The sequence below is a fragment of the Apteryx rowi genome, unplaced genomic scaffold, assembly GCF_003343035.1.
Source record: "Apteryx rowi isolate R43461 unplaced genomic scaffold, aptRow1 scaffold_161, whole genome shotgun sequence".
Classification (NCBI taxonomy): Eukaryota; Metazoa; Chordata; class Aves; order Apterygiformes; family Apterygidae; genus Apteryx; species Apteryx rowi.
In genome coordinates, this window is record NW_020447875.1 from 1,229,119 (window position 1) to 1,240,508 (window position 11,390).

Sequence of the window (11,390 nt, forward strand, 5' to 3'; positions counted from 1 at the left end):
GCACCGGCACAGCCTGCTGCTGTCTGGCCCCGGCCGCTGCCCTGGCAGCATCCCCAGGCCGCGCTGCGCGGGAAGCCACGCGAGGCGCAGACGCGCAGCAACAGTCACCCCCGTTCCGGTCCGCCAGCAGCAACGGCCGGGCTCGCGCCGGACGCCGGGCGGCGTTTAACCCCGCCCCTCTCCCACCACTCCACTCCCTCCGCCCAATCACACCGCCCTGCTCCCCCGCAGCAGCGAATGGGAAGGCGCCCTCCTTCCTCCCGCCAGTGACGACAAGCCAGTGACCGGTCGAAAGTTCGCGTGATAGGAGAAGGCGGAGAGCGTGGGCGGGGATTAGSCAGTAGGGCCACACCCTGCTGGCCCGCCCCATCCGAGCTTCGCGCTCTGCCGAGGCGGTAGCGCTGCAAACCACCGACAGCGGATGCGCCGCCATTGGCTGCGCTGGGAAGCCGGCTGCACCCTCATTGGCTGCCGGCATCGGCCGTTGGCGGCCGGGCGGCCCGGCAGCGCCCCTGCCGGAGTGGGAGGGGGAAGAGGGCCGCGGCCGCAGGTGAGTGCGGGGGCTCCGGGCCAGCGGCCGTAGCGGCAGCGCGGGGCTCGTCGCGCGCTTCCAACGGCCGCGGAAGGCCAGGCGCGAGCGCCGCGGGGGCGGCCTTTGGGGGCGACCGTTGGGGTGTTGGCCCGCTGCCTGCACCCCCCCGCGCCGCGCCGCGTGTCTGCTAAGGACAGCTCTTGCCGGCTGCCTCGCCCCTCCTGCTCCTCTCATCCAGAGCGAGCGTCGGGCTGGGGGAGTTTGTTTTGACATTGATAGTTTCCACTTCAAAGTGAGTAGATGTCAGCGTGTTTAAATGAGTAATGCTTTTATTTAATTTAGTGTCCTGTTTTGATTTCTTTCTTTCTTTCTTTCTTTTTTTAAGGCAGGAGGAGAAAAAATGGATCTCCTGCCAGATTCAGCACCCCTGGCTACAAAACTGCAGAACACTCTGATTCAGTACCACAGCATCGGAGACAGCGAATGGCGGATTGCTAAGAAAACTGTAAGTGATCTAGGTGGAGTTTCTTGCCTATGACACGATTTGTTGTGTCAAGCAAGTGGTAGGTCACTTAGGGGAAAAAAATTATGCTGTATAACACAAATGTCAAACATCTGGCAAATTCTTACAGGACTTTCAGGTGAAACAACCATTCTAGGATAGTACAGCTTTAGATAACAGTGAGTTTTTCCTCTCTTTGCAGACATACTCTGTCATTCTTCATACCAATTTTCAGGAAAGTGTCTCATGGTGGAATCCTACCTATGTAGGGTTATGGGCTTTCTTTGAAACAAAATTTGAAATACTGTTAGTGCTAGTAGTGTTGCGAGGTGCTCACTTGTACTTTCTAACTATCAGTCACAAACTTCAGGTAGGGTCTGACAGCCTCCGAAATCTCATTTGTCTGTGATGCCTGAACCCATCATGCTCTGTCTCTGATGTTCTTAAAAAGTAAGATCATTCTCAGTTCTTTCTCTCACATCTCTTCATATGTTTCTATTGCCTTCAAGCTACAGCAGCATATCAGAGCCCCCACATTATCAAAAGTTTCTTCCCATCAAAGCAGAAGGCAGTCCCTGCTTTCCCCAAGCAGTTTGTCATACCCTTCTTTTTAGCTGCTTGACATTTGAGAGTCCCACTCCATCAAGCTAAATAAACTTCCCAGATGCCTCAGTCGTAGACTGARTGAATACTTTTTAGTTCTGTCTGGCACAGGAAGTAGAAATGAATTTTGGCTTTTGTATCTCAGTGTGGTAAGGTGATAGAACTAGTGTAGTAAATTTGTATCTTTGCCCTTTTGTTACAATGCTTTTGGAGAGCCTTGTATTTGTGAGTACACATTGATAAGGCAGGGTCAAATTTTCCAAATGTAACTCAATTATCTCCATAAGTAACAAATTTCATTTCTTGAAAGGGAGAAACAGAGCACCCAAGTCTTTTACTCTTGCAAAACACCTACCTCAACCCTGCTTTCCTAAATGATAAGTCTCATACCCTTATTTTCCTTTAGAAAGTTACCTGAATCTCACTGTTCAGATCACCTTAATCCCCATATTTTACTCCTGTAAAGTCCCAGTTGGACTTCCTTCCTTCCTTTTGTTTTGGTATTTTGCCAGGTAAAAGAAATTCAGAGTTTTAGCTATCTGCAAGGAAGATTCCTGAGGGGCATTTTATTGAGGGGGAAGATGCTTTCCTCCTCACTATGTTTAACAGTTCAGGATGTAGTCCTTACAGTACTGTTCTTTAGGGTGTTTGGGTCTTAGTGTTTACATATTCATGATACCAAATAAAGAAAATCCCAGAGGGCACTTTTATAACACCTAAATATACAGATTTTATACCACGGTTCCATTTTATAGTTAGATAAAAACAAGGGATACCATTTCTTTATTTCCTATGGCAAACTCTAAAATGAATAGACCACTGCTTGCAGGATGTTTCTAGTCAGGCATCTAGGAGAGAGGGATAACTTAAGCTTCCTTTTCAGCCACTGTCAGCACCTCCTGCCACACATGTGCTTGGTCATGTGCTACAGAAGTGCAAACATAAGTTGCCTGGTCTTCCTGTCTGAGTAGTGTCCAGACAATGACTTTCCAGTCATCTTTTATTTGGAAGGCTTTGTGTAATAATGTGATTCCATTATAYTCTGTGCATTCCTAGTAAACTGGCTTAGCCTGCCAAGTGCTATTTTTGGAGAGGCTTCTAGAATTTGATACTGAGAAAGTCACTTGAGTGATTTTTGGAAAGAATGGAAGATTGTCAGTAAAAGATGCCTGAAACATCTGCTTCTGTTCTTAAGAAAAATGTACAAAAGTTCCTAGATATTAGGTCTGTGACCACTTTGGGATATACTGCTAAAGTTATTAATGGTAAAGTCTTTTGTTCTTCAGAAAAATGTGATGTTTTCTGGACATCTTAGAATTGTCTGTGAATAACAGTTAATACCATAACTTCCATTCTTTTTCAGAAAGATGCTACTGTGTGGCRTAAACCATCAGAAGAATTCAATGGATACCTGTAAGTTTGCCTTCAGACCAGATACATATTTTTATGGTTCCACAAATGTGCTTTAGAGAATTTAGGATGTGAAGAAGCTAGGTCGATCATCTAATGTACCTCTTTGCTGTGCAAAGGCCTGTACCATTTCTTTTTAGTTTTATAACTAAATGCTTTAGTCTTACATATTGTCTGAAATAACTAAAAGCGAACACTGTGGAACAGACCGCAAAACTCCCATTGGCTTAAGTTGGCAACATCATATTCCCAGACTTTTTAGAAAGATGATCTGTAAACCACAGAATCAAGTCCAGGTTCAGTAGCTCCCAGGTATTACTGAGTGACAGCCCACCTCTTATGGTACTTGCACTGTCACAGTGACTGTGCAACGACAATAGAGTAAGACATCAAGCACATAATTGTGGGAAAGATGTGTGCCATAGAGGCCCTTCCTTTGTGACTCTCTGTGATTGGGTTCTATAGGTATCTGTAAGTTTAGATGGAGGAATAGTAACTAGAAAACAGCAGGCTGAAGGAAGGAAAAATATTGTGAAAACACAGTGTTTGAAAGCATCTCTAGGACTGATATGCTCTGGGGACTACAAGGCCTGTTGAATCTGCAAGAACTGTTAAGCCCAGGCACCAAGTCTGCTGAATCCGTACGGGGCCATCAGTGCACACTGGCATCAACAACAGGTTGTGTAACTTAAACCACAGCCAAGAGGGCAGTGGCTTCTATCTACAGATGAAGACTGCAGGGTTATATATACACCTGGTGAAATAAAGGATCTTTTGAGGGACTTCCCAAACACCTGCCTAGAAACCACTGACATGTTAATGTGCCCCTCCACTTCTGAGCATGTGGCTGGGGTTGGCCTCACTACTTTTGCTCCAACCATGTAACTGTGAGTGAAAGTGGGTGAACCATGTGAGTGAATAAATGAATAATTACCTGCTGGTAATAATAACAGCATAATGCATAAGAAATGTTTTGAAAATAATGATTTTGATCTATTTTTCCCTCTTGAGGAACATGAGGTCAGGCAACTCAAATAAGCAAAAAGTCTAGTGTCTAATAACTTACACCAAATTATCTTCTATGTTGTTCTAATAGGTCACCAAAGCATAATTTAGTTTCTTATTGTCTTGGTTTTACTACTGTTGTTTCTACTTTGTGAATATTCTTTTTCCCCCACATATCCCTTCACTCTTTTCTGTTTGCTTTTAGTTTCACTTTTCCCTGGAGGACTCCCTTACTTCCCCTGAGAGAGCAACAAAATGAAAAGTTGTTTTAGAAATAAACATGATGATTTTTATCTGAGGAAAGAATTTGCAGTTTGAGAAATACAGGTGCAGCTTAAGCACAAAATTTCTCAGAATACTGTTTATTGCGGTGGAAAGGAATAGATACAACAGTAGGTCTTTTTCCATACTGCTTTTCTGATAAAATTGTATGCTGATTACAACCCCAGGTAGCAAGGTATTACAGTAAGCATGCTGTTGCAAACTAATAGAATGCTTGGAAAGAATTTCTCACTTTTAAATGTAAACATGTTTCTCTAGCTACAAAGCTCAAGGAGTGGTGGAAGATGTTACTAACAGAATAGTGGATCATATTCGCCCTGGACCTTATAGGCTAGACTGGGACAGCTTAATGACTACAATGGACATCATAGAAACATTTGAAGAGGTAAAGATTTGATTAAATTCATCAAGAAAATGTGTGTAGGTGCCTGTGTGAATTCAACAGTGCATCAGAGCAGTTGTTCCAGCAAATAGTGATATTAGCCTAAGGAGTCAGATCTTTTCTACATGTGCGTGTGATTTTTGTGCATACACGTTGTGGGTAAGCTCGGATGTGAGAGGGTTATCTTCACAGTCCTGTTCTGAAGCCTGAAGTTCAACTTTCCATCAGTGCTAGAAATGAGAATACTAAGGAAAATAAGGAAGTATGGAGTAAAACTAGGAAGGTCATGATTCTCTCAGATCTGGGAGCTCTGGAACCCTCTGAAAAAATGTGCATATAGAGAGAACTATAGTGTGGTATTTTATATCCCAAAGACTTTTCATACAGCTTGCTTTCTTCTGTTCCACAATGTGCATAATTGTAGGTGTTAAAATTCCACAGATACTTTTACAGAAACTACAGCCTCTCCCTATTCCCAAAAGTCTGACTTCAATATGCGGCAGGGTTTTGTGCTGGAAGCCAGAATAGTTCATACTGAGGGGCAGGACTTGCAAAAGAAAGGTAGGTTTGAAGCTGATTATGTGCCAGCTGGTAGCTTTATTTTGGTTACTGGGGACATTCAGTACAGAATTTCAAAAGCCTATGGGCTTCTGGCTTAAACACTGATTAATCATCTTTTGCTCTGGCTCTTAAGAAAGAATTATATGGCAAAGGTTTTTTGCTAATTATTTACAAAAACAAATTTTTGTGATTTAGTAATATTTACAGAAACCCTAAATGTCTCTTAAGAATGCCTTTCTGAAGACTTGTTTGCATTCTGTTTTGTTATCCACTTTGTGGATTATAAGTGCTTTACAGAGGCTCCTAGTACTGAGAGTGGCCTTCTGGGGTTTATTCCTGGTACTTTCAGACTTTCTAAGTAGTAGGTAAGCCACATAAAAGCCACATGGCTTTTAGTTCCCAGTCCTTGACTTACAGTTCTCCATTTTAATCACTGTGGTTTAAAGGTGCCAGATATTCTCAGCTCCTGCAGCTCTCAGTTGCAGACTGCAAGTCCTTACAAACTTTCAGCATTTAGACTAGAAAATGACACCTTCATTCAGATCTCACTGGAGYTGCCTGCACAGTGTGTAGTTGAGGACAGAGGCTGCCAGTGGAGGAGGGGGCCTTTGTGGAAAAGACCAGCTGCATACAAGCATAAATTTCCTTTTCGTTGTACTTAGATCTTTTTGTTTTCCTATCCTCTTCATTGTGTCACTCAACAAGAACTGCTGTGTGATGCGCTACACCACTGCAGGCCAGCTCTGGAACATCATAGCACCAAGAGAGTTTGTTGATTTCTCTTACACTACAAGCTATGAGGATGGGCTTCTAACATGTGGTAAGGCACCACTCAGCTCTGCTTATTTCTTATTTTGCCACAGCTGCTTGGCTTGAGATATGATTCTAGTTAAGTTTAGTTCTGTACTTCTTTTATACCTAAGCATTCAAAAACTGCATAAAACAATTTCCAATAAGTATTTCAAAGGTATTTGAACATTTTACAGATTTAAAGCAGTGTGCAAATACCAGCTTATCCATGAGCCATCCCTGTGTATTAAAGCTCCATTTACACCAACTGTAGGACAGGAGTGGTAGAGACAAGTTGAGTGGTCTGCTCCAGCTCACACAGCAGATTGGGTGAGATAACAATTCACTAGTAAATGAGAGGAATATCTTTTTAATGTCATAATTTCTGATTATCAAGTTCTCTTCATCTGTGAGGGAGTTTGAATGAAGAATAGACAACTTTCATGCATGAAAGTACCCCCCAAAATTTGTGTGTCTATCACTACTACTGAATTCCCCAAGCAGAAACTTGAGCTTTTTAAATTTACTGTGCCTTTATTTTTCATCTGTCTCAAATTCATTTGCTTTTTGTTTGTTTTGTTTTTGTTTTCCCTCAATAGGTATAAGCCTAGACTATGGAGAAATGAGACCTAATTTTGTCCGTGGATTCAATCACCCTTGTGGTTGGTTCTGCATCCCACTTAAGGACTACTCTAGCCACAGTCTTTTGACAGGTTATATACAGACTGAACTGCGAGGGATGCTGCCACAATCTGCAGTAGACACTGCCATGGCTAGTACCCTGACTAATTTCTACTCTGACCTTAAAAAGGCACTGAAAACATAGTCAAACTGACTTAGAAGTCCATGCGTTTCTTGCAATCAAATTACATTGTACAGGTTAGCGTAGGTTAGCTACTCAGTTCAGAGGCAAGTAACATTGTTCCTGAATGATACCTGAAGCTTTGTGTAGAGAGTTCCAAACAACTTTACCAAGTACTTTTTGATCTGATACCTAGCTGGACTGCATGCATTCCCAATTCACAGCACAAGATTTTGTTTCCTGCTCAGCGCTCTATAGCTGTGCCAGGTATAGTCTGAACATATAAACCCTCTGCTTCCTAGGAGGATAACAAAAGATGTGAGCCTGGGCTTGATAAATGCAGCATGAAGTCAGCTCTCACCAACAGTACTGAGAGTGGAAACTGCTCAGGATTTTCAGTGGGTGCAGGTCACTGTGCAGGCAGCATCTCATTGAATATGTAATTTTATAATCTATATTTTTTTATCTTTACTTTAGATTTTTGAGCTATATAGTATGTGCAGGCACATCTGTAATTTCTGTACATTTTAGTTTATTGCTCTGTAAAAATTCCTGGTTTTAACAATCTGCTTTGATTTACCATATGGATGTTATAGCTGAATTTCAAGTGATACTATTCGTTAGAAAGCTATTTGCTTATGTTAGCAAAAGTAAGTATTCATTATTGGCATTTCTTCGGTGTTGCAACTGTAACTTAATTGTTGTATGCAGCAGTCTCAGTGCATAGATAATGAAATGCCCTTACAGTTGATCCAAAGCTCATGTAAGTCCTCAGGTGTCTTCCCATAGTTTTCAGTGGGCTTTTAATCACAGGCTTAATCATCAAAATACCAAACCTCCCGCAGTTCCTCTGTTTTACTCTGCACTTCTAAATAGTTTTTACTTAGATTTGCATGCAATTGTGTTTCCAGTTTATTTTTTGCCTTTCTTAACAGAAAAAAACCTGAAGTTACTGAAACTACAGCCAGGTCCACTAGCTTGCTTCAGCACAGGCAGCAGTGTAGCCAGAACAGCACCGACTTGCTGCATACCTGGATGGGTAGCCAGGCCCAGCCACCTCAAGTGTGCCTGTGCTGAAGCAGCATACTAGGGAGTTCTGTGGCAGTACCAAGACTGATATTTGCAATAGGTGAAATAAGCATTTTAAAACATGAGCAGCTGAAGGCCGAAAACACAAGCTGCAGAGTTGCTCAAAGCCAYTGGAAATTGAAGGGTCATACTTTTAAGGATATTTAGCCACCTAATGACACTGATAGGTACATAGTGGAGGGATTCAAAAGCTTACTGTCTACACTTCTAGGAAGCTGAATTCTCTTTAAAACCTTGTCTTGAGAGTTTAATGTTTGTATGCCTCATTTGCTCAAGAGAAGGCTGTAATTATCCCTGTGTTTTACCAGTGCTAATAGAGACAAGCTTAGCTGCATAGCAGGTTAGGGAAAATACCTTGGAGCCCTAATGTTTCAGGGGCGCGTTGTATACATTCATTCCTAAGGGACAATAGCAAGCTGTGTTTACTTCGGTGGTTTATTCATATGTCCAGAAAGCATAAGGAACTCTTTGGATCTTAGTGCTCATAATATTTATTTATGAATGCAAACTTTCACAATCCAGGAACTGGTAGAAGACTATCTGAAAAACGCATTTGGATGAAATTATTTTGAATTGCAACTTTGCCCTCTTCTTACAGGGCTTTCAGAGAGCCTTGTATCCTCCCTTAYCCTCCCCCATCTACCCAGCTTTCGGGAGCAGACATGGATTAGGCAAGGTCAGATAAAGTTATTTCCCTGCAATATTGGCTCTTTGAACACTGGCCACAGTAGCTGAACTCTGAACAGTAGGGACTTCTGTGTCATTGTTTGAGCAGAGAGGTAGGGAGGGCGGGGGTAGGATATTATATATTAGCGAGAGCTTTTCCAGTTTGCTTCACCTACTAAAGCATTTAGTACTGCACTAAAGAATTTAGCTTAAGACACTTTAAAGACAGTGGCATCAAACTCACTTCTGTGTCTTCCTAGGCAGAAAATGTTACCTCCCTATTGGGTTTGCATATTCTACAGTTGCCTTTAAATTCCTTAGTTACTCTCCCAGTTTTTCCCTATCATCTTCCCCATTTTCCTCCCAGTGTTGGGAATTCACAGGGTGATCTTTTACTACCATTTACACTGAAGAATGAACATCAGCAGACAGGCTTTTCCTAAATGCTAGGATCCACTCCTTTCTAGTAGTGAGTGGTACTGGTACAGAGGCAAGTATGAAAGTCCTGGCAGTACTGCTCCATAGGATGAGACTGACATGATTAGAGAGGAAGCTGTGTGAAGTGTACCCTATTGATTCCTCCCAATTAAAAGACTAAAAGTGTAGTGAAGGTGAATATTCATGGCTCCTTTTTTTAAGGCTGCTGTCTTACTAATTGAGGCAGTTGCGATATAGATGTACGTATATAGAAAAGTTCTATTGCTCCATGAAGAGCACAGTTTAAATCTCACATAGAGACATTTCAGTGCTAGAGAAGCAGATCAAAAGGAGCACAAGACACTTTTACAGGAGGATGTTTATATGGTGCTAGGCACTGCAAAAAAGTTTTAAGAAGTCCCTGTTCCAAATGGCCAACATAAGGGCCTGATCTAACTCCTCAAAGTATCTAGTCTTATTTAGTGTTCAGAGAAATGGCAAAGAAGATAAGCTGATGAATCACAGAGCAGCTGAAGAAAGACATGTGTTTAAATGGAAGAAAATTTGTAGCATATTTTATGTATGATGTTGTTTATAAGCATTTCTCCAAGCAGGTTTCCTTTTTAATCAGAATTGTTTTCAGTAACAGGCCTAGGGATGGAGAGATTTTGTGAATAAGGGCAAAGTTTCCAAAAAGCAAAGTAGGCCTCCTGTGTTGCATTGCAGTAATTTGTTCCTTAAACACCGATTAAACTGGCTTTGTATGTTTTAACAGACATACATACACTATTGCCTCTGCCAATGAGTCTGAGCATTCAACTGAACAACAGAGCAGAGACTACAGGAGGCAGAGAACTGAGCCAGGTTGTTTTTTTTTTAATCAGAGAAAACATTGTGCAATTCTTCAGTTTTCAGATTAGGAGATATCAGAGAGAAGGTGCTAACAAGTTTTAAGGATTTATTTGGGGACATCTCACAGTTCTAAAAATATTTCTAACTTATGAGTGTAATGATGACTGATAAAGTATGCCGATTATACTGCTGAAGCAATGCATAGCTGGTACCCACACAGTTGTTATGCCATGCAGCTCAGCTAAAGAGTAATACAGAATTATAATGAATATGTCCAATTTCATAGGATGTGTTATAGCTGTTTGAAACGAAAACTTATTTTCTTTTTATATAGCTAGGGATTGAGAGGACTGTTAAATCTTTAAACAAACAGAGCTATTCCTTTCATTCCAATTTCTACCAAAACCTCTCTTGCTAACCAGAATACCCTGAGAACAAGGAAGCCATGAAACCAAGTGCTGATCCAACCAGGAACTCTTTCCCCACCTGGCATTGTTTTTCTCCCATGTTAGTGGGAAGTCCAGGAGCAGAAACAGCACAAACAGGAAGAGGATTGAGGGGAGAAAGTGCAGGAGCCTTTATTTTGCTTGTTACAAGGTAGCGGGGAGCAAAGTAAGTTACTTAACCTAGATTCCTGTCATACTCACAGTACTGAATTTGCACGAATTTGTGAGGTTTACCAGTACTTTTCATTGTCAGGGTGGGACACAAGCTGACTGCAGTACTTGAGTTTAAGAGTGTTTCAGATAAACTAGAATATAGGACAGCGTCATCTGAAAGCAGCTTCTGAATGAGGAGATGACAAACTTGGCACCCAAAAATAGCAGAGACCAGTTTTTGCTAGAGAGAGGGCATGTATATAGACACATCAGAATTATTTTTATATGATCGATATTTTTTTTAAAAAAATATCTTTTATCATAGTCTAATCTTTGGCACTTTAACTAGGTCCTCTTTGTAGATGGGAGGGGTGCCTAAAGATGAGACAATTTCCATGTTTAGCTTCTTTTTCTCATCTAAAACCTCCAGCATTGAGTCTTGCCTGTAGCTGTGCTGCTTATTTTGCAAGCGCAGCAGATAGAGGTTGGTGCAATTGGGGGCAGTTCAACATACTCTACTACAGCCTGCTGAGAGGTAGAGCAGTGCTTTAGATATATACTCTGGGAAGAGCACAAGCTTTGATCCAAAACTTGATAAGTTTTTAATGCTTTTAACAGACTGAAATGTTAAGAGAGTGCATCATTCTTCCAGGAATCAGAAATAACCAAGAATGGAGATACTGAACCGTTTCGAAGGTGTGAGCTAGTGATTCAATCTACAAGGTTCACTGCTGGCCAAGTAGCCATAGTTCTATTGAAACCAGTCAAGTTGTGCCTATATTTAAAAAGTCAATGTTAATTTATCTTAACAGTGATTTTAACCGATTTTGTTCTGTGCTGAAGAAAATTGTATTTATATTTTGAATGTGATTACAGAATAAATTAAGACATGAACTCCA

General features: G+C 41.6%; 1 protein-coding gene across 6 annotated transcripts; it reads left to right on the forward strand.

The window, feature by feature from the left end:
• Nucleotides 1–407: 407 nt before the first annotated feature.
• STARD4 (StAR related lipid transfer domain containing 4) lies at nt 408–11,390 on the forward strand. Of its 6 annotated transcripts, none has more exons than XM_026059893.1 (6): nt 408–550; nt 918–1,037; nt 3,001–3,050; nt 4,593–4,719; nt 5,983–6,097; nt 6,666–11,390. In XM_026059893.1, exons 1-6 carry the CDS (start codon nt 422–424, stop codon nt 6,890–6,892), a joined length of 768 nt encoding a protein of 255 aa, XP_025915678.1. In that variant the 5' UTR covers nt 408–421; the 3' UTR covers nt 6,893–11,390. The 6 variants fall into 6 exon arrangements, with proteins under 6 accessions (XP_025915678.1, XP_025915683.1, XP_025915679.1 ...); XM_026059898.1 differs by having other exon boundaries at nt 922–1,037; XM_026059894.1 differs by lacking the exon at nt 6,666–11,390 and adding an exon at nt 6,264–6,631.